At 39.5% G+C, this 23456-nt stretch overlaps 1 protein-coding gene across 2 annotated transcripts; it reads right to left on the bottom strand.

Annotated features, from left to right (window-relative positions):
* Positions 1-1437: 1437 nt before the first annotated feature.
* CCDC34 (coiled-coil domain containing 34) lies at positions 1438-22693 on the bottom strand. Of its 2 annotated transcripts, XM_058026463.1 has the most exons (6): positions 22519-22693; positions 17969-18101; positions 15220-15327; positions 4882-5040; positions 4289-4424; positions 1438-3116 (listed from the first exon to the last, which is right to left on the bottom strand). In XM_058026463.1, exons 1-6 carry the CDS (start codon positions 22671-22673, stop codon positions 2902-2904), a joined length of 906 nt encoding a protein of 301 aa, XP_057882446.1. In that variant the 5' UTR covers positions 22674-22693; the 3' UTR covers positions 1438-2901. The 2 variants fall into 2 exon arrangements, with proteins under 2 accessions (XP_057882446.1, XP_057882447.1); XM_058026464.1 differs by lacking the exon at positions 4882-5040.
* Between the last annotated feature and the right edge of the window lie 763 nt (positions 22694-23456).

The following is a 23456-nucleotide window of genomic DNA, read 5'->3' as shown; positions in this document are numbered from 1 at the left end:
GAAACCTTGGCACAGAGCCACAAACACCTGTGCCTTTGATTTTAGCCCCTGGAAACAATTACCAACCTTCTGTGATGAGTTACAGGCCACAAGAGTTTGAATAGAATGATAGTGAATTTGTCACAGGGTAAAAAGTAGAATTTTGGGGATTTAGAACGGGGGTTCAAGAGGCAAGATGGAGGAATCTGGGCATGTCCTGCCTTTCTCCTTCTTGTCCTCCATCTTCTGCTGTGGTGGTGACACTTTTGGATTGGTTTAGAGTAGAGACAGACTGTCTAACATAGGTGATAGGTATTGGAAAACTATTGTAAATAAAGTACATGCAGTTCTTAGTATCAAAAAATAACACCACCCCAAGGGCAGGGACTGTGCCACAAAGCAACCTGCTGGGCAGACCTCAGCGGGTCAGAGAAAGAATGTTACAGAAAAAAGCAAATAACCTTGAAAACCAGAGCTGAGGAATCTCAACAACTTCTTCGGTCACAGGGCTGGAAAAAGACTTTCTAACACCTTGGAGTAATCTTACCCACAGAAACCCGAGATGAAGTTATTTCCCATGGTGTTCCCAGCAGCTCACCTGTGCCCCAGGTGCCAAATCCAGCCTGGTCCATCGGGCAGTGTCCCCACACTGCTCTCAAGGCTACGCTGCTGCGTCTGCACCTCACCCTACAGCAAAACGCCAAATCCTGCTGGGGTCACCATGATATGGGAGCCACCACCAACACCAAAGAGGGCTTTGAGCATCTGCTCACAACCTTTTATCCCCTCCTGCTGATGCCCTGCACCTGTGTGCCCTCTGCTCCCTGTGTGACTGCTCAGCACCCCATGGCTCCTCACCTTCAATAGCATTCACTTGTCCTGCACAGCGGGAGACAACTGGGGATCAGCCACAGCCCCACTCCCACAAACTGTGCCTACAAGAACAGAATTACAGACAAAGATGGACACAGAGTTCTACATCCTGAAGATAATGTGCAGCCTTCTGTGTGCTGCTACTTACCAGAAACACAGTTTGATGTTCCATGTGTTGTACAGACACCAGACTTCTCCTAAATGCACACAGTAAAATTAAGACTTTGTGAAAGTCTAAATGCAAACACAAACCAAATAATCTCTTAAGTCCAACTGTAAGGTGTTGCAGTCTTGTTAGCATTTGCCACTATTTAGAAAGAACAGAGACAGGCATATTGTATAAACTGATTCACTCAAAGTCATGGTACAAGTAATGTATTAGGTATAAACTTGATATGAGATAGTTTAATATTTTTTACAACTTGCTCTGAAGAAATTAAAATATTATATTAAGCCTAGAACTAGAATCAATAGAAATTCCAGAATGTGACTTGGTGTGTTTTCTTACCACATAAATTTTATAATGTGCAATATACTTTTTAATATTCTAACTTTCTAAGGATAACAAGGTATTTCTCACAGTGATACAACTACAACAGGAAAAATAAGTCTTCTTTATTTCTGCTTTTTTCACCATTAATAACAGAATTGTTGAGACTGGAATGGACCTCTAGAAATTATCTAGTCCAACTGTGTTGTTCAAAAGAGGGCCAACTGGAGGTGGTTTCTCAGGGCTATGTCCAGTCAAGTTTTGAGTATATCCAAGAATGGAAACTCCACAACATCCCTGGGCAATTTGTTCCAGCATTAGATGACTCTTCCTCTTAACATTTTTGCCCTCTGTTTAAATGGAATTTCCTGTACTTTGATTTCCACTCCCTGGGCACTAGTGAGGAAGGTCTGCTCTCTCTCTCCAGCCACCAGGTATTTACAGACATTAGTGAAGTTTCTCTCCTTCATGATGAACTGTCACAGCTCTCTCAGCTTCTGAAAGAGATGCATTCTTGTCAGATGCTGCAATCCTTTAATCATCTTTGTGGCTCTTCACTGAGCTTGCTCCAGAACATCAGTGTCACTCTTTTCCTGGCACATTGCTGCCCAGGAATGGGCCCAGCACTCCAGTGTGGTCTCACATAGTTATGGCACAAGGGACAGGCTCTTCCTCTGCAGCCCAGGAGGCTGCTGGCTGCACTCACCACATCCATCATCAGCTGTCCAGGTGACTGATGTGAGGCTGTGCTGGCCTGCAGCTCTGCATCCACACCCCTCCTGAAGGCTGGCCTGACATTCACTTCCTTCTAGCTCTCAGCAACCTCCCCTTATCATCAGACCTCTCAAAGATAATTGAGAGCATCCTTACAGTGACATGTGCCACTTCCTCAGCATTCTCAGGTGCACCTGACCAAATCTCACAGATTGAGGCATGTCATCACTAGCCCCAAACTTCACACCCCTGAGCAGCTCTCCCTGGTTTGTGCATATCAGGGCCAGCAAAGAGCCCGTGCTTCCTCAAGAGCCTGCAGCCATTCCTTGCAGCACTCCAGCCATCCCACTAGATCTCTGTAATCCCAGTGACATGATAACCCTGGAACTGAGGCAGGCCAATTCCTTCCGCATTTAGCCAAGAACTGTTTTAAAATTTGTTACAATTAAAACAATTTGTTACAAATTAAATTTATCTTTAAAATAACCTAGTCAATACTGTTGCCCAAAAGAATAATTAGATCTACAAAAGAACTCCTTCAACAAGAGAGGAAAAGAAGAAACAACCCTGTGCATTTTATTGGCATTGAGGTACAGTCCCACAGTCCCATTACAATTAATCTTTTCCTTTTTCTTAAACTAAAATGCAATATAGAAAAAGCATTAAAAGCCTGATTGGTCAACTAGCAGTAAACACAAAACCTGCTCCAAAAAAAGGGGAGGAAAAAAAAAAAGGCGGGGGGGGGAAGGCAGGCACAAAGCAAACTGCACTGGACATATAACTACACAGAACTTCACATTTATGGCCCCATTTGGTCAAGGTTGTAAGAACATTTTTTCTTCCATCTATAGCTTCTTTCTGCACAGGGATCCACTACAAGGGTTACTCCTGGGCTTAGAAATCACCACTGGTAAAGCTGCACATGGCTGACAAGATGCAGGTCTCTGACCCCTCTTCCTGCTGAGAACTGTGTCTTCCTTTGGGGGAGACACATGTACTGGCTTCCAAGGAATGGGGTTACAATATGCTGGAGCTGGATACAGATTTCTATCAGCACTTCCTAGAATATTTAGAAAATACACATAATTTAGAAGGAATATTTACACCACAAGCTTGCCAGTACAAGCAGTTACAATAATTATACAACACAACAACATCTTCAGAGAAAGCACAGTCACATCACAATTAAAGTGACTCAAAATGATAACCAGTCCATCTTTTTGCTTTTTAAACAGTAACTGGTATATTCTTCACTTCTACTTAAATAATAAGCAGGTTGAATGCTCAGTCCTTTGTGTTCTTAAGAACTGTAAATGTCTACAAATTGGCTACTTTGTTTTACCCAACCACGTGATGAAAGGATACACTTCAAAGTTTGTAACACATTACACTGAATCACGCGAGTGAGTAGACAAATATTCTTCAAAAATGACTGAAATAAATGATTGCAGCTGTCAGTCTGTAATGCAGGTCCAACCAAAACAGGAAGGCAAGGTATATCACTATTTAAAAATAAATGTAAGCAGAAGAGTAAAGGCTGTTCAGCTGCTTTATACCTGTCTCTTGAACATTCAAAAATCAGAATTTTGGTCTCAAAACTATTTCTGTTGCAAAGTCAAATAGAAGCAATTATTTCAGTTGCACAGAAAAATAAGATGTTTTCAAACAAAAATGGAACACGATTACAGAAGCCAAGGAGGTGCAATGCAGGTGAAAAACAAAATTTTAGCTCAGAACACAGGTTGGTGCCCGTCTCCTTTTTCAGACAGGACTTCTGTCAGCTTCTAATAGTTCTTGGATCTCAAAACCTCACCTCTTTTCTAAGGTGGATTCAGGTGTGCTGACACACACCTTCTGTAACACAAAACTAACTTGACAATAACACAACTAATTTGCTTCACAGGACCCAAGACTTTGCTCTAGTGATTCCTATGCCTGGTAAGAAAAATCAGGTAAAATCATCCTTTGGTACACCACATAATTATCTCAAATAATGTCATTTTCCTCCCAAATAATAAAAAATAAAGGCTAAGAAAAATACACAAAAGGTCTCAACCTGTTTCCCTGATTTATAGTTAAAGTAACCATTCCTATGTGACAAATATTAGATGAGTGTCTTAATTAGATAGTATTAGATGAGTGTCTTAAACAGCCTTCATTTTACACTAAAATACAAGAAGGAAGGAACCACAAGCCCAAGTCACTTCCTATTTGTGTACTGTACATACAAACCTGTAGACCTCCCATTTGGGAAACCATTTAAAGCAGGCTGTGGTTTATTTCTAGCATTTTGCAGCCATTCCTTAAAGATTTTCTCTGATCTTGTTCTCTTCTCCTGTAGCTCAGCCATCCGTTCTTTTTCTTTTTCCTAGAAATAAAAAAAGAAAAGGTACTACTAGACAAAGCCCTGTACAACATACACAAAATAGTAAATAGTATTCTGCAGATTTCCAGACTGCTGAAATACAATTCAAGTATTTCTTCAAATACAAGCACCTTCTCCTAACAATGGAAAAGATGCACTTTTTTTGGTTTAAGACTGAGAAAAACCTCAACCCCCAATTTCCATGTTAATCTAGTGTTTCCCAATGAAAAAAACCAAAGGCTATTAGCAAAAATGCATTAATATGCATCTTACTTTGCTGACCATACCACAGTGCCTTTAATGCACTAACATGGTAACTCTTGAAAGATTTTTCTTCATGTACAACACTGCCATTTGATGTCCATATATTCAATGTAAGATTTGAATATATCAAATCTGAATCTGCAATAAATTGCAGATTAAGTAACTCCATCCAAATAAATTGTGAGTTCATTAACACCTTCTCTTTCTTCTTCTTTTCTGCCTCTTCAGCTCTCTTCTTCTCTAACCATTCTTTATACTTTATGTCAGCCTTTTCTTTTAGCTGCATTTTTTCCAGTTCCCTTGTGGCCTTTTCTGCCATTTCTTTGCTCAGCTTTCGTTTCCTTTCTCTTCTTTCCTATGAGAAACATATCAAAGAAATGAAACAGACATTTTTTTAGTATATTTCCATGAGTGATTCTTTTGAGGAATACAGTAAATTTTATTACACATTTACAAAGAAAATTATCATAAACATTAAAAAATATGTGATACTGTAAGATCTTTGAAGTAAGAACCAATCCACTGCTATATTCCAGGTATGATAGACATAGAAACTTGTCAAAAAAATACTATGAAAATTTACTTTCTGATCTCCTCAGATTTACTGCTCTGTTTTATTTATTCTGAGATTTTTTTAGACACTTTAGACGCATCTCAATATTTCTGGGAATGAAATACATGTTGCAATTCTCAACAATGGTGTGTTAGCTTTACCTGTCAGTGAATCTAGAGCAAACTACAGTTCCAAATGCAAGTCAGGTAAACTTCCCCCTTCTATTGAGATATGCAGATTGTTCAGCATACTTCAGCATCAATTAAACAGTAAAAAAAGTTCACATAAAAATACAGTTCATGTTTTGTGGTATTCTCTAAGTATTTTATACCCTTTAGTTTATCCACATAGAGACTACTTCAATAAATCAATCCACACATTCCTCCTGCTCCAATTATGAAATGGAAAATGAGAAAACACATTCTAGGGTAAGCAAAATGGTAACTTGAGGGTGAAGTGAAATTGCTGCCTGTATGACTTGGAAGACAGAACACACCAGTGGTGTCATTCACTTCTGCATCTTTGCAGTGTGTGTGCATCCAACAACAGTGTTCTGAGGAGCTTTCTCTAAGCAAACAACCACGCACCCATTGGCCTTTGCCTGATCTGGACAGGGAGGTATTTTCACTTAAAGAGTGACAATAGCTCTCATTTCTGTTTCTTGTAACCTTTATGAAGTGTCTGGAATCTACTGATTGATTTTCTTTCTGCTTAACTCAGCTCTGAAGCAACTGCATCCACGTGCAGAAACAAAAATCTACCAGATAAGCTGTGCACATGACTTGAAAGACAGGCACAAGGCTAAAGACCAGTTTCCTCTTAATAGAAAAGAGCTGTTGTTTTTCTTTTAAGAAATCTACTTTTACACTTCCCTGCACACTCCTCTTGAACGAAGGAGATGGGTAACTTAGCAGAAAGTCATCCTGACTCAGAATTATTACAGTTGGCAGTGTGGATATAAATGCCTAGAACTACAGCTGCAAACCATAATAAATAAATGCAATATGGGAAAAAGACGTTCACAAGAAAACCAGAAATTCCCATTTTACCATTATATATTACAATTTTCCCATTAAAAGAACAAAAAGGCAGAAATCTCGAGCTCTCCCTGTCCCTCCCCTACCTTTTTCCCAGGTTTCCTGCAGTTATGGAAACTCCAGTTATGCATAATGAAGCAGAAGCCATAATACTGCACTGGGGACCAGCACAACTCCCAGACTGGCCTGAACAGGATGGTCTAAACTTGCTGGCCCAGTGCTTGTGCCCCCACACCAAAACCACCAGGAACCTGATAAAGCCACACAGAGAATAAAATCCTCAGCTCATGTTGCTCTGCAGCACACTTACCTGATTTCTGCCAGCTCACAGAATCACTGGAGTTAGTGTGTCCTTTTCTGTTTGCCAGCAGCAGGAGCAACACTACAGCTGTAACATCAGCAGCTGCCCTGGGCACTGTGGGATTTCCCCCCACCCACCTCCTCTTGCAAGCCAGACTTTAGCAGCTCTATTTACCATCATCTCCAAGGGGGATGCTGTTTCACCTAAAATCATTAGGATATTTTCAGTAGTACTGCTCTGGCATACTCTTGTCAAATACTCTTATGTGACAACAAAGACTTCTCTGTGGACACAATTTCACAGAACAATTGCAATTTGTGTTCTAGCTCTATTTTCCCCTTGATTTTTTGTTGTTTGGTGGGTTTTTTTCCATTCCACTTCTAATACATTCTAGCAATTATCAGCTTAATCTCTTTGGTGGTGTAGGGAAAATGGTCAAATGTTAATACATTCCAATTACAATGCATATTCTGGAATGTAAAACTACACAGAATTATAAATCAGTTGGTCCTATTAAAACGACTTCCCAACAGTGAGGCCTGTACATGTGATAAAACAATTTACAACCAAGACTAATGAAAAAATACATTTCATTGTGGGAACTAAAAGAAATTCAGATTCTGACATGTTTTTATGCTAATGAAGCACGGAAACAAGATCTTTCCTAACATGAAACAAACGTTTCCATATTTTAAAATGCTGAAAAGAAAAAACAACAGATTTTTGGCAAATTATTTAAACACCACCTTCCTGAAAATAAACCAAATAACCAATTGTCTAGGCTTTTCCTCCTTCTTCAACTACAATTCATCTCAATCCCTTTTATTCAGAGCTGCTTCTCTGTCTCTTCATTACTAAATACTCCCTAAATGCAGGAACAATGGCTGTCCAGGACACATAAGAAGCATTAATGTAGATGAGAGATATCTGTGAAATCACTGAGTTAAACTATGCGAGAAGGTGGCTTACAAAGATTTTGCACATTTTGTTTTTTGCTGACTTACCTCTGATACACATGAAAGTCACAAAACTAAGAATCATCCAAAACTACAGTCTTTAGCTAAGGGTCCTATTATATAAAAGACATGAAAATAAACATAGGAGAAAACTGATAACAAAAGGGCTACTTCCACACCTAGGGGAACGGTTCCATAATGGAAAACCATTATAAGCAGAAAGAAGACAAAAATCTTTCTAAATACTATAAAAGAAAGACAGGGAAGTTCTTTACTTATGTGTCTTAAATCACAGTATTTAGATGAGTTTAGCTGCTCTCTAGGCTGACTCAAAGTTCAATTAGGTCCTATGTAAACAATAACATGCCATACACACTGTTGCTGAGTTTTACTTCCACTGAGACACAGTGGAAGCCACAACTGTTGCTGAGTTTTACTTCCACTGAGACATCCCTAAGATGGGGACTCCCTGCAGAATTGTAGACTTGACACTGCCTAGAAATTTTTCTACAGACAAATCAGAAATGTTTCCTCTTTCTCTCACAATCAGAACAGATTTTCCTTCATAAAGTTACTGTAGATCACATTCCCAGCTTTAGTAACCTGTTCCATGTCAAGCTTGTCACCCTGACTGTCCCCAGTTTTTTTCCCATCCTCACTATAAAAGCCTATCAAAAATTCTGTCCTTGTGCATATTAATGTCCATGTTCTTCACTCCTTTTCCTTTCTTTCCATGTATATGAGAAGGAAGAAATTACTTGTGTATGCTTGGTGTTGTTCAGATTGGGTTTTAAAAATTCTCTTTGATCTTGTATTCAAAACAGTCACAACCTATTCACTAAACCCCCAGTAAATTTACACACACTACTATATGGTTGTGGGTATGACCTAAATTAAGGTATTGATTGTAAAACATCCAAGAAAGGCTTGTTCTCCTCCACCCTGGCCAAGCACATGACCAAGGAGAAAGGATACAAATCTACCCTGAAGGTTCAGTGCTCTGTGCTGTGATTCCATCAGCTCTCAGAACCCACTGAAGCCTGGCTCAGGTGAGTGCTTGGAAATCCCCCAGCCCACACAAATCACTTGTCCCACAAAGCTGTCACGGCGACTGTCCACAGCTTGTGTCTTACTGAGTCAATGCTAACTACTAACTTCTCCAGAAAAATCACACCTACATGCATGTGGTGAATGCTCAAAGGATTTTAAAATCTGAAGAAGTGTCCCACTTCCTTCCTGACAGAAGGTAGAAACAGTAAATAATTTTCCATGCAGGGAAAAAAACCCTAATTGCTTTTGAAACAGAGGCACTATATCAACTAGAAGAAAACTACTAGAATATGTATTTCTATATTTTCACATCAGTGAGTAATTGAGAGGCTGGAATGTGTAAAGTGCAGAGGTGCTTTCTGTTCTGCATTTTCTATGTAGACTGTCACTGAGTTGAAGTACTTCCAGAAACTAATGATGTGATTGATATTTTTAACATAGTTCTCAAGGCAATCCTTTCCATTTTAGGATCTGCAGAATGTGACATTCTTCTTTTCACAGGTAACTGTTCTACTTCACAGCTGTTTGCTGACATCTTAGCTACATATTCTAGCATCAGTTAATGCTGACTGATGGCAAAATACAGGAAAAGCCCACATGGCCAACATCAGAACACACATCCTAATTTACTTGTTTATCTTCATAATAATTGTGAACATCAACCACTTCTGGCAGTCTTGGAAATCTGGGTCCTTCAAACAACTGTAATTATCTTTTCAACTTTTCCCCATAACATCACTCAGTGACCACGCCTAACCCACACCAATACTTCTTAATCTCTCTAGAATTTCCATGTGAAAACAAGAGGCTAGAAAGCAGATCAGCAACAGTCTGAGCTGCAGATGGCTCTTGACAAGCTGGTTTATACCAATTTACTGCTCAAGTTCCCAGAGTCAGGGCAGACCCCACTGCAGTCTGGGAACTGGAGAATTACTGCATCTTTCTCCCAAAATGTGTTCATGTGGGGACTCATGTATGGGACAAGCACAAAGTTTCAGTGTATTTATTCCTGGAACACTCTTGGGATCTTCAGAAGAATGTGGATTCTATGACTGCTGCTGAAATACATGAGCACTCATTCACCTGTCACACTGAATTCCTCTTCCAAAACTCTGTCTAAAACTCATTCTAACACTCACCATAAGAAATTAGTTCATTCTCCTTACAGAAATATAAAGGTAATTAAGATTCGGGTAAAACCTAAAATTATAACCATGGCATTGATCATGCATGATACTACAGAAAAATTCTGTGTAAAGACTTTTCAGGTCCAGAGAGCAAAAGACCCACAATGTGGGGGGAAAAAAAAATCCTTAAGAAATTAGGCCCAGACTCAGAAAAAAAATTAGATACGTAAAGACAGATTTAGGTATGTAAACAGAAAATTTTTCATTCTTAAATGCAGCTGGTTCTCATGACTGGAAAGCATTTCTACTAGAAGCTTCCCTCACAAACACACTTCTTGAAAGGTTCCAGTCTTAAACAAGTGGACATCTTAGCATCTCTTTCAAGTCTAACTATCAGCAAAAACCATGTCACATCATCAGGCTCTCCATTAGCAACCAGAGCTTTGACTCAACAACAGTTCAGCTGTAAGAACATGAACCCAGACAGGGAAGATCTGGATTTCATCACATTTCTGCCAGAGGAGATTGCAATTAACGTGTCCCCAAGCTGCAGGCTGGCATGACAGGATTCTACACCCCTTCTGTGGGAGTGCTGCCATTCCTCACAAAATCATTAACAACCCATTGCATGAAAGAGAGAGAGCATGAGCAAGTCCAGCTTTTGAACTTGAAAGTCATGCTCAAGCTGTGGAACAATGTGTGCTCTGCATTAACCATGCTGAGATAAAACACACATTAAACAAAAAGCCTTTGGTGTAAGAGTTGGCATCTAGGTGTCTCTTCTGGAGGAACCAGCACACCAAAAAGGGAATTCTGCTCCAAGAACACTGTCATTCATTGCTGCACACTGGGTTGGTTCTAGGCTTTCATGTACTCCTTAATGCAAATCTTCAATGAAAAAACATTCCAACAGAACTTTTCCATCCTGTACCTAACTTCCATTAAAAATTGTATTTTTCAGTAAGTAAAGAGGACTTATAGAAAAGAATAATAAAAACTGTTGAACATCCAAATTCCATTTTTAATACCTGCTTGGTAATATTTACTTTTATGGAAAAAACCATAAAAAATTGTTGCCTTACTCTCTATTCAACCATGCATGAAGTATTAGAAATGCTACAGTCAATTTTAGATTGGCATTTGAATAATTGATTTTTCCAATAGAAAATTCTAACTTCACTACTTGTCTCTTACAACTTTGCTAGTGTCCTAGGTTGACTATATGATGCTTTTATCCTTAATTGTTTTGTTCTGTTTATGCTGAGTAATAAGTTTTGTACCTTTAAGATCCAGCTAGGTATCACATTATTACAGGATAAAGAATTACATGCAAAGACTAAATACAGGGATGTTACCAAAAGGAATGTCAGAATTATTCAGTTATTTTGGAATGCAAGTATTCCTCTTTGGGGATTTCCATCACTGCTGCAAACACATACACAACACATGTAGTGGGTTTTGGTTTGGATGGAGTTAATTTTCTTCATAGCAGCTCCTGCTGTGCTATGTTTGCATTTGTGAACAAAATAGTGTTTGTGATGACAGGTTATCAGTAAGCAGTGCTTACAAAGCTTCAAGATCTTTTCTGCCTCTCCCCCCATGGCACCAGGGCACAGTCTGGGGGTGCACAGCCAGAACTGACACCCACCTAGCCAAGGGAAACCTCAGACCATCCTGCTCAGCAAGAAAAGCTGGGGCAGCAAGGGGGGGTCTCAGCTGCCTCCTGGGGCTAACCCACAACAACAATAATATAAATATTTATATGTACACATGTATACATATGAATTGGATACTCCCGATCTTTCTAACTTCATGCTCTATTGACATTGTAAAAATGAAGCAGCTTTGCAGAGCCAGTAAAGGTGGATTAAATATGATTTAAAGATATTATATTAGATTGCAGAAGATAGAGTGCACTGCACCAGCGTTGTTTTTTTAATATGCAATCAAAAAGCTGCTGTCATCAGGCCTCAGCTTTAATCCTAACATTTTATTCAGCATTAATTCCTAAGAGGTTCTGACTGTGATGACAATGATAAAGAATTAAACTGTCATGGCAGTTTACAGGCTCTCCACACTTTATGCATTCACAATGCATTTCTCAAAAGCTTTTCATACTTTGATTTTAAATCAGCAATTTCACAATTACAGGTGCCTTACTAAAGTGTTCAGTCCCACAGCTGAAGAGAGAAATGAAACAGATTTCACATCAGAAGTTCACATAAAACAGGAAATGAACACCAAACTTACTTGCTCAGCATTTATAACAACATTCACTTCATTTTTATCAATAAATCTAACAGTAACTCAGAGATAAACATTTTAGTTACATAAAAAATCATGTTATGTTCATTTTCCTTCGGGAATCAAAAGCATGCTAAGCATTATTTTACAGTTAAAAGATTTCAATTGACACTTGTTAAAAAGTCAACAGACAATTTACTGTCTGCCCACAAACGGCTCAACTTTAAGAGGGAGACAAAGTAAGACTATTTTTGTCCAGGAGGGATCCAGTATCTTGCTGAAAATTGTAAAGGCATTATTAGGTCCAAGATAGTGCCTAAAAATTTGTTTTATAAAGCTTTTAATTCCTAGTGAGCTGAAAAAATTTGCCATGAACAAATATTTGTATAAACATATTTCATGGCTTAGAATGTTCTTTGATGACTCATATTTCAAAATATTACTTCTAGTTCATTTACCACCTTTAAGAACCACAAAAGCTATTTACACAGAAGAATACTAAATAGCTAGGATTCCTTTACTTTCAAAAATAGCTTCTGTAAAATTATTAGAAGCATAAGAAAACCGTGACAGCATATGATTTTTAATCTATATTAAATAATTAAAACACCAATAGTGGACAAAAATAGTGTTCAAGCTTTGCTTCCTAAGCTCACCCTAAAGGACTATATTTAACATCACAACTAAAATTGCCATGCAGAGATACTGGGTTGACATACAGAAAACCAGAATTATTTTATGCATATACAAACATCCCTCACATTTCCAGCACAATGACTGTTCCAGCAGTGTCTCCTGGTGCTGGATGCTCAAGATCAAGGAAGAAGCTTGATGTGTGCTCACTGTGCTTTCCTTTCTTTATCACTGCTGTACTGAGCAATGGGAAAGGACACAGACTTGAGGGGATTAGAGCTCAGGTCCCTAAAGCACTGCCTCTTCCAAATAAAGCATTTTCTGCTCTCTGCACACAGGGCTCAGAATCAGTAACTCAGCTTGAAAAAGGTCAGTGCTTAATGCAAATTTCAGTGAAAAGTACTGCAAGATTTGCCCCAGGAAGCATCTTTGGATACTTCTATGAGGAAATGAAGTGTTTCCCAAATAGGAAATATGTACACACTCCCCAGGAGAATTATATCAACTGTCAGTGCTCCTGACTCACACCTCAACTACAGCTGAAATCTTGATGCACCTTTAAAATCTTAGTCACTGAATTGACCTATTTGTTCTTCAGTCTGTATCCAAATCCACAAATAATCTTGCAGAAACTTGAATTGGGAAGTCTACACAGCACAAATGTTCGTATCCTATGGACAGCTAAGCTTTTAAATTCAGTTGATCCTTGATTTGAGTGTGGTGTATAGGAAAGACTAACCAATGAATCATCTGATTTAAATGAAAATCAGCTTACTGTTTTCTAAACACTTGCTCTAAAGATGACCCTATGCTTCCAAAACATAATTTGATGAAGTCCAGACACAAGCATGTTTTTTCTCCTGTCCTCTGGGCTGCTGCGATTACCATAAAAAAGACCTCCTAATCCCATTGAGAAGAGAAGACAAGTTGTTAACCAGTAAAACCACAAAGTTCCAAGGAAAACCCAAATCAGTAGAAATGTATGGAAACTGAAGGAGGTGGTAGGGGTAGTGAGGAGGAGAGAGAAGGAAAACTTGTGGTTCTGAACTTGAACTATTTTAAGAGGCAGACCAACTCTTTCAAGCCAATGAATAGTCACAGACACACAGAATTTAATTTTCATTTAAATTTCATTTTGGAAGAGGAAAATGGAATTGCGTGTGCTGAATAATAAATCTACTTTTTCCTGTGTACTTTAATTAGTAATATAAACCATAAGAAATTAATAGAGCAGGATAGGTACTACAGTGGGTTTCTGCCAATTACCCAACCAGCATTAAGACTAAGATTAATTAAGTTAGATTCAAATATATGTTATTCTAGTGGTTCTAGGCTGAACCTGAAGGAGTTCTAAAATCATGGAAACAAATGTAGGAGGTCTGCCCACCCAACCCAGCTAGTGCTGTAGTGATATTTTGGGTGAATGTTCACCTGCTTTTGCTCAGAAGCAGAAGTCAATGCAGTGAGCAGCTGGAATTGCTACAGACCATGGGACTATGAACACAGGAACTGCCAGGGCTGGACACACCCTGGGCTCCCAAGGGCTCCCACTGTCACTGGCATATTGTCTGAAAAATCCCCTTGCCCAAAATTCTTCTCCTGGGAATCTGAGAAGCCTCAGAGAAAAAGGCAAACAATAATTATCTTATTTGCTTCTGCTGTGTTTTGCTACTTTGGAATGTGGTTGGAGATTGTTTATCCAACATGTGGATTGTTTTGACTTAATGACCAATCACACTCCAGCTGGGTCAGGACTCTAGAAGGAGTCACAAGTTTTTCATTATCATTCTTTGTAGCCTTCTGTCTGTATCCTTTCTCTATTCCTCAGTATAGTTTTAGTATAGCATTCTTTAATATAATATAGATCATGAAATGATAATTTTGCCTTCTAGAAACATAGAGTCAGATTCATCATTTCCCTCCTGCCACAGGGAACCCCCAAAAATACCACACTCCCTTTGCTGCCACCCAGGGCACGTGCTCACCTGCTTTGACACAGCTGTCACACAGCCCCACTGAGATCACCAAACTGTTTCTGACCCTGGACCCAGGCACTCCTTCAAGAGAACTTAAAAGCCTTTTGATCCCACCCAGAAATTAATTACCAACTGAAGGAATTCCCAGTTGCTAACTGTGCTCCACTGAGAATTCCCTCCATCTGGCCCCATACCTCAATTTCCCCTCCTAAACCATATCCTCTGGTAAATACTCCTTGCCTGCCCCTGGTGATATTTAACTAAATCCTCCTTCTGGCTCTACCTGGTGTACAAAACATTGCACACAGTCAAGATGTACACTTACCCAAAAATGTTTGGGCACTGAACCTGGGAAGTCTCAGTGCACTGAAGACCAAAACCCCAGCTACCATCAGCAGAAGGCTACTGCACAAGATGCACACCCACTGTCAGCTTTGTGACTACTCAGAAAACAAATCCCTTTGTACCCTATAGAAAATAAAAATCACTCTTGAAAAAATGTTCAGCTGCTTTGGCATGTTTTTATAATTTTCAATTAAAGCAGCCATTTACTTAGCAAACTGAAAACACGGATGGTCAAACAGACTGAGTAAATTTTACACAGGCTTACTCAAGCATAGCATGCACTAGAATATTTCCAGCCAAAGCAATATTTACCTCTTCTCTCTTTTTTAGGACCCATTCCTTGTGTTTCTCTTCAGCTATCCTTTTTCTTCTTTCCCATTCTTGATTTTGCTTCATTTCCTCAAGCTGTTTATTCACTTCCTAATTAGAAAAAGAGTATATATTTCAAAGCTGTGGTGACAACTTACAGCAACACTGGCAGTAGTGCTGCAGTGAAAACAATGTAAGCATTAGATTTTGGTATATTTTTCTTCATTAAGATTCTGGAAAAGAGGAATGGCAGTCAACACAGAAATACTATGAAATACAATTAATGAAAATCCCTAATTTTTAGGACATTAACTGGAAATACATATTTTTATTAGGCTTTGGAAGCAATTAAATGCATCAAATCATTCCTCAGTTTATTGAAATGCCTTTTTAGTCAGTAGACTCTTAATTTGCAGCAGTACTTTCTTACAATATTTAAAATTTAGCATGTGTACTGCTCTGCACTGTGGATGGTATGAAAAGCAAAGCAAAATATTATTCACCTGTGATTTTTAGTACCAGAACTTCTAGAACTTTAGGGCTTAACCTAAGGCTTACTAAAGCCAAAATTATTGTAGATTCTAGCAAATTTTCAAACAGGAGTTTTAATTTGAGAGAAGAAATTTTCCAAGTATATTAATATGACATACAGTATATATGCAACCATTTGTATCTCTCCAGTGAAATTAATAAAGACAAAACATAACTATGGAGACAACTGAGATGTCCACCTTCTCCAACAGTAACATTAACACAAAGCATTAATTTTCAATGAAAATTCATACCTTCAAACACAGACAGATGGAATTATTTCCATGAAATTGATTTTTATGGTGCCTACATTGCAGTCAGTTTCAGAGACAGCCCCCTTTCTTATGACATAGAATTTCAGTTTAGTAAGACATCAACAGAAGCTTACAGAAAGCTCAAACACCCACAATAGAGACACAATTTCAAAATACAGTTGTTGCTGTATTGAGGCAAAGTTACCCCAAACAACATGTCTTTTGAGTTCCAAGACACCTGTATTGCAGGGATCTGGTTGCTGTAAAAGCTGATTGTCACTGTCATATTTTCTGAAAAATTCCTTCACCAGGAGTTCTTCTCCTGGGAAGCCGAGAAGCCTCAGAGAAAAATGAAAATAATATTATCTCATTTGCTTCTCCTGTTTTGCTGCTTTGGAATGTGGTTTGGAGATTGTTTATCCAACATGTGAATTGTTTTTACTTAATGACCAAGTGTTGGGACTTGGGAAGAGTTCACAGGTTTTTCATTAGTATCTTGTTAAACCTTCTGTAAGTATCCTCTCTGTATTCTTTAGTATAGTTTCAGTATAGCATTCTTTCATATATAATACCATAAAATAATAAATTAGCCTTCTAAGAACATGGAGTCACATTCTCAATTCTTCCCTCATCCTTGGGACCCTGAAAATACCCCAGCTGATGGCACTCTGAGCACCTTACAAGACTCAACCTAATTGCACTCCAAATGTTTATCCACCTTTTTGACATGCAGGGCAGACTTTGTACTAATGTCAGCAAAAGATCTGAAACCTCACTGTTGTTTCTCAGGATACCAGTTTAGAATACTTTTATAATGCAAACAGAGCAATATTTTTTGGTATAAACATCACACATTTAATTCTCTTCTGGCATCTTACAAAAATGTTGATTATATCACACTGTCTTGCTGCAGTTTAACATCTAATGTTTTCAAAATCTTACAAATGATATGGCTGTTTTCTACATGGCCTTAAGTAATGCTTATTCTACGGCTGCTCTTAATACTGAGTTGAGAGACATCTGCTAGCTTACATTTCCATTGCCAATCCAGGATATAAATGGGAAGTCATGAAACGTTTCGTGCATGTGGATTAACAGATCAAAGCATATTCCTCAAGCTTAACAAACTCCTTTGGAGTACTGCTGACCTGTAAAATTCTGTTCCTGAACCTTCCAGTGGTAGTTGTTCTATAAACAACATGAGGTAGCCAACATAAAACTTTACAGACAATCCCAGAAAGGCTAGGAAAAAATTCAAGGTCAAATAGGTACTCGGTAACTGAAGTGAGAAATTATCTAATTTTGATGTGATTGTTCTAATCACTACCCAATACTTCCCATTTGATTTTCTACAACGGTATCATTTAATCAACTGCAACTACAAACAGAGTAATCAGGAAAAGACAGGGTGCTCTCACTTAGTTGTGTCCCAGCCCTGGTTCTCAAGAACTGTTCATCTGCAAGGGGGAAAAAGATAGAATGAGGGAAAAAAATGCAGCAACAGGGATCCCTTTCCTGGGAAAGGACACCAAAGAGTTGTAAAGTTACGTGCTGAGTGGATAACAACATTGTTCCTCAAAACTAACTGAGTAGCTTGGCGTTCTTACAATCAGCACACACCTCATTTTCTTCTACAAACTACATGCAAGCCTATGTACCCATGATGAAAATTAAGGCAGTAATTATATAAATGTTTACATCTTCTAACATGGAACCATTACCTGACAACTGGATAAACAAAATATTATACAGCACCAGTTCAATGAAGTACAACATGCAGCAAAAGAAAATGCACATGACATGACTCACACCAGCACTGACAAACACAAACACTATGGAGGCCTAAAACACTGCAAAAAAACAAAAGGGGAAAAAAAAATACTTCTGTTTCTACAACCAAGGAAAAGAAAATCCTGTGTCTGCTCTCTTCTGCTGGACTCAGACTCAGAAGAGTTGGATGTCATCACCTCTGCAGCCTGAGCCTGCAGGCGGGCTCGCAGCTCCTTCTCTTTGCCAATGAACCACTCTTCCCATGGTGACAGGTTATCTTTCCAAGGTGACACTTTTCTCTCCTCTGCTGTTTCAGAGCGTTCAGCCCTCCTGAATTAAAAACAAGAAACAGAAGAGAGCATTATCTATAATGTATTTGATTGAAAAGTTAAAGTGCTACTGTCTTGAAAAAGTACGTTTCTTTCATGGCATAATGTGACAACAATGACATAATTTTTCTACTTGTTTAGTAATCTCCTTAATGGATAAATGGCATTTATAATGCACCTCTGACCACCCTCCTTACAGTCTACATTTCTCTTGCTAAACTCTAAACTGTGGAACAGATTCAAACATTACCTTTTAGGAACTAAACTAAAAGAATACCCGTAACATCAAAGTGTCACTTTGCTTCTCACAGATGGAAGCCGAGGAAAAACAGAGATTTAACATCCTGTCTGTGGTCACAAGATGCTCCATGTATCCAGTGGTCTTTAGCACAAGCAAAGCAAAAGCAGAGAATGTTATTTTCTTTGTTCAACTCTTACACCAGTGGATTCATGGTATCAAGCAACCTCAGCATTAAGAGTCCATTCATTATGAATCCATCCGTTCAATCCAGGAAGTCTTCCACATTAAAACACTTTCATAGGAAATGTGCTTAAGAAATACAGCCAGCATACAACACTTGGTGGTATTATACAAGGTTCGATTAGACTTTTAATAGGACACCTTATGTAAGTCACTCATGAATAACGCAGCATTCCTAGCCCCAGGTCACAAGTATCTTTTATAAGATTCTATACATGTACTATTTCATAAGTAACACAGTATATTAGGGTCCAAGTCAGCAAAATTTGAAAACAGGTAAAGAAATTTCTTTAACAGATTGCTTCTATCTGCCACAGTGTGGAAGGGGCTAGCAGCAGGCCTGTTAGCTAAAGGAGCGAGAAGAGGAAGAAGAAGAAGAAGCTGATAAGGAGCTTTCGCCAAGGCCGTAACCAAGGAGATCGAGAGAAGAAAGATAAGAGCATTCTGCAGCTGGATGAAGCATTTTTAGCAAGTTAGCTGGAGTCATTATAACTTTTCACCAATAATATGTTATTGACTTCTTGTGGCCAATAGTTAAGGTAGAAGAAGGGTAAACAACTGGAAAGTGTATAAAAGATCAGCCATTTTCACTAATAAAATATTGCCAACTGAGATGCTTGTGGTCTCTGCTTTGTGTTGTGACTGCCTCGACTGCGACACCACAGAATTTTTTTCTTGAGAACAAAGCAATGAAACTAGACTTTACTATTTCCTATGGATGTACAGGCTCTGGAAATACCTACCTACATACATATTCCACTACAGTGAGGAATTCTGTTTGCTGAACCTAAGCTACACAAGAAGCATCCAACAAGCATATTAGGCTAATGCTGCAGAAATAAAATTTGTAAATGTAAGGCATCTGTATTTTATCAATCTAAAGTACAATATATTAATGACACAGCAGTACTCCAACACTCAACTGCACAACATTTTCTGTCCCACTCATCTTCAGAGTACATTTCTGTGCTAGAAAGCATTTGGGGACAAAGTCAGTGTTACAGAGTGTGTCCTACTCTTCCCTGTTGTTTTACCCATGTATATTTGCACTAACAGGATTTTGCTGGTCAGCTCAGGGTGACTGATTCAGACTGAAACTACCTGGAGCAGGTTTATTTCCCCAGACAAACCCACTTTTACGGTGTGAAATGCAAAATAACAGAACTGACAGGGACAACCCTGTCATTCTGCTGCACTCCAGGGCTTTTATGCTGCATCATTAATAAAGACCAAAAATTTAACAGAGGCAGCTCTTAAACACATACATATAATAAGAGATGCCATTTAAGAATGCCTAATAACACATTCTGTAAGAAAATAAATCTCTGAAAGTTCATTAAAGAACAAAAGTATTATACATTCACATACAGGAAAAAACCCCATAACTTTGTACAGACTTGACATTTTGGGCAGGGACATTTCCTCAATACATTCTTTTGCTTTGTGTGATTTGCATTATGGCACCTAGTGGAACATGACTGACAAATTAAACCAACTGTAGCAAAGGTACAAATAGGAGAACAAATAAATTAAGAAAAATAAGATTTATTATGTCTTTTCTTGTATCAGTACTCATGAAATTCAGGCTGTCAACTTCTCAAAAAAAGTTATTCACAGTAATAGATTAAAAACTTACTGCAGACAAGTAAGAAATAACACAAAATGAAACTTAAACAGAGGAAAACACAAGCTCAGTATTAAGACCTGTTAGGAGAAACACTTCTCCAATACTGTGTCTAAAGCTCTCCAATTGCACCAGAACCCAGAACACCTTCCTTGGTGTGCATTGCAGTCACCAGTCACACTCTCCTGGCACATCAACTATGCATTTTAAACCTCACACACCTTGAATTTCACAGGACCATTTTCTGAAATTCTAGCAGTTATGAACTTCTTCAAAATAATCAAAGTAATAAACTTCTTAAAATAACCCATGCTCAAGTGCTTACTTACATTTAGCTGTAAGTAAGTATCTTAAATCACACCAGACACATTTGGCATTAGACCTAAGTCTGATTAACAGTGAACAGCGATTATCGGTTGCTATATATTCACTAAGGTGACACATCAAACATAACACTGGACCCACAAATGAAAGCATGAAAATGCCTAACAGCATTAACAAGATCTTGCTTTTACCCTTTCTTTTCTGCAAATATTGCATTTCCCACACTGAGTAGCTGCTTCCAGCTAATTTTTGTGTTGTTTTAAGAGGAAACAGCAACAACATTCAGAGTGCATGAATACATGGGGAGCTGAATAAGAAATAGTTTTTCATTATTATAATTCTGGTACCTTGGTGGCTACAGACATAAGCTGCCATATGAACACAAGGTAGGCACTTGGTGCAGCACAGCAGCAGTGCTACCCAGCAGCACAGGGTATATTTAGCCCACTGTTTAGTCATGTGAAAAATGACTATTTTATGATTGGCTTTTTGCAAATATTAAAATGAATATTATATGTGTTATGTTAGAAAGTTATGCTGTACTAATTTTCTTAATTAGTGTGTAAATACAGTTTTAGGTTATAACATAATGGCAAAATAGAAACTATGCTATGTAAGATACTTTTCTTAAAGAAAGGACTCTCACCGAGCTAGCAGCCACAGGACACCCAAATCTTCTAGAGAAAAAGAATTTATTGCTCCATTATCAGAAGAAATGAACTTCTTCCTGCCTTGCTCAGCCCTGAAGAGCTGTCAGGATTAAGAAAGAGTTAACACTGACCAGACAGAATCATGTGTGAGAGGTATGAATATGCAACAGGCTATTGTTTTTAAGGGTTAATCCTCTGTTAATGTGGGTCCTTTTTCGGGCTTATTTTGCCCAGAAAAAGGTACCCAGGCTGTCCGTAACTCTTTGTCCTTATTGTCTTGTATTGTCCCAATCTCAATTGTTCAAATTTTTATTACTCTAATTATATTACTATTTTATAACCATTTTATTACTACTAAACTTTTAAAATTTTAAAAAACAAGTGATTGGCGTTGTTCACAGTCAGACTGCCAGCTCAGGCCCTACAAGTGGCCGTGTTCAGCTGCACCTCAGTGCTGCCAGACAACACTGCAGCGACAGGCCCGAGTTGGGAGCTGTTCCCAACAGCCCCTGAAGCTGCAAAGACGTGCTGCAGCTTGAACAAACTCCAAAGGGCACGAATAAAATTGCTCATTGGGAATAGTATAGAGAGAGCTAACAGAAAAACTGGAAGAAGGGACCATAAACCGGCTGGTTTCTTCACACTGCACTTGAACACTCTTTCCCTGGACTTTTAGCACCTTTTTCAAGAAATGCTTGTAAGTAAAGTGCAGTGTGGTCCATATTCCTTCACTGCTCTCCATGGAAATTTGAGAACCCTGCTGGAAATCTGCACCCCGTGAAGCTCTGCTGCCCTTCCTTTACTTCACCGGCACTTTTAGCTCAGCTCAGCCTCGCTAGCTGCATTCACCCCCAGTTAATGCACAAATCTGTGAAGTTTCTATCATGAAGCTGTTTTCCAGATTAGGATCGGCTCTCCCTGCTCTTCCCCCTTCTATTTTAGAGGGAAGAGGAATTATTCTCCTGTCAAGCCAGCGAGATCCCAAGTAAAAAGAATGCATTTTATGTTTGCATATCATTAAAATGGAGTAAGATTAAGCCGCCCGCCGGAGCAGGAGCTGTGCAACGCTTACAATACAAAACTGACTGCGGACCCAGCTACAAACACTATGCAAAACAACCTTACAGTCTGCAAGCACTTTTAAATTAAGGCAGGAAAGACTGCAGCCTATAAAAATACTCATGTGTCCACTGAGAAGACTTTCCAAGACAATAAAAAGGAACAAAGCTCTTAAAGCGCTCATCTCCAAACAAGGCTATATTTATGTAAAATAATCTCCTGTCTCCGGCGCAGGGAAGCGAGTACAAGGGCAGAGCCCGGTCCCTGCCGCGGGGGTTACCTATGGCCCGGCGGGCTCCGGGAGGCTCCGGGAGGCTCCGCCCGCTCCGGGGAGCTGCAGCGGGACGGGAGCGAGAGCGGCGAGCCCTCCGAGGGGCTGGGGGAGAGCCGGCCCTCAGCGGGCGAAGGGCTCGGGCCGATGGCCCCGCCGCTCATGGCGGGGGCCACGGCGGGCACCGACGGGAGCGCGCACCGGTTACCGACAAGGGCGGTTACCGACGCCGGCAGGGCGGGCTCCGGCCGCGCTCCCGACGATCCCCGCGGGTCTGCTATGGCCGCTCCCTCACGGCCCCGCCGTGTGCGGCCCTGAGGCACGGCCTGGGGAGAGCCAGCGGCCGAGAACGGCGGCCGCTGCCCCGCTGGTGGGAAGCGAGCCGACGCCCCGCAGCGCTGGGGTGTGCCGGAGCTGCCCGCCAGGGCGAGCACTGACACGCCTGTGCTGATCCATAGCAACTCCTCGCAGCTCTTTATTCCTCAACGTTTCTGCGCACGGACCGGTGCAATAAACAGGGACCGGTAACCTCATCTGCAGGTGGCAATCCTGACAGATCACAAGGAGGAGACATCTTAACATTCAAACACTCTGTAATTATACTGGCATTCAATTGCAAGATCCCATTTCAATCCTCACAGTTACTATCTTGTTTCTGATTCGAAGTTCTAAAGCTTGGTTTTCATACACCTCTGCTAGGAAAATGGTGTCCTTTGCCTTCTCATCAGTTAATTTTCCACTGAGTCTACAACTATATGTAATAGATAGGTCAGATTATATATCTATATAGATATTCCTATCCTTGTTTTCCACTACATTCTTTGTCAGCCTTCTATTTGGGTTCCAAACCCCAGGAACACTGTTCCCCTTCATTGCTTATGTTGGGCCACCCTTATCCTCCCCCCGCCTTTCAGCCAAATCTTAAGTAGAATCAGCAACAAACATTT

This window comes from Melospiza georgiana, chromosome 6 (assembly GCF_028018845.1).
Source record: "Melospiza georgiana isolate bMelGeo1 chromosome 6, bMelGeo1.pri, whole genome shotgun sequence".
Taxonomy (NCBI): Eukaryota; Metazoa; Chordata; class Aves; order Passeriformes; family Passerellidae; genus Melospiza; species Melospiza georgiana.
The sequence above is the reverse complement of the archived record's forward strand: the minus strand, read 5'-3'. Positions and strand labels throughout refer to the sequence as shown.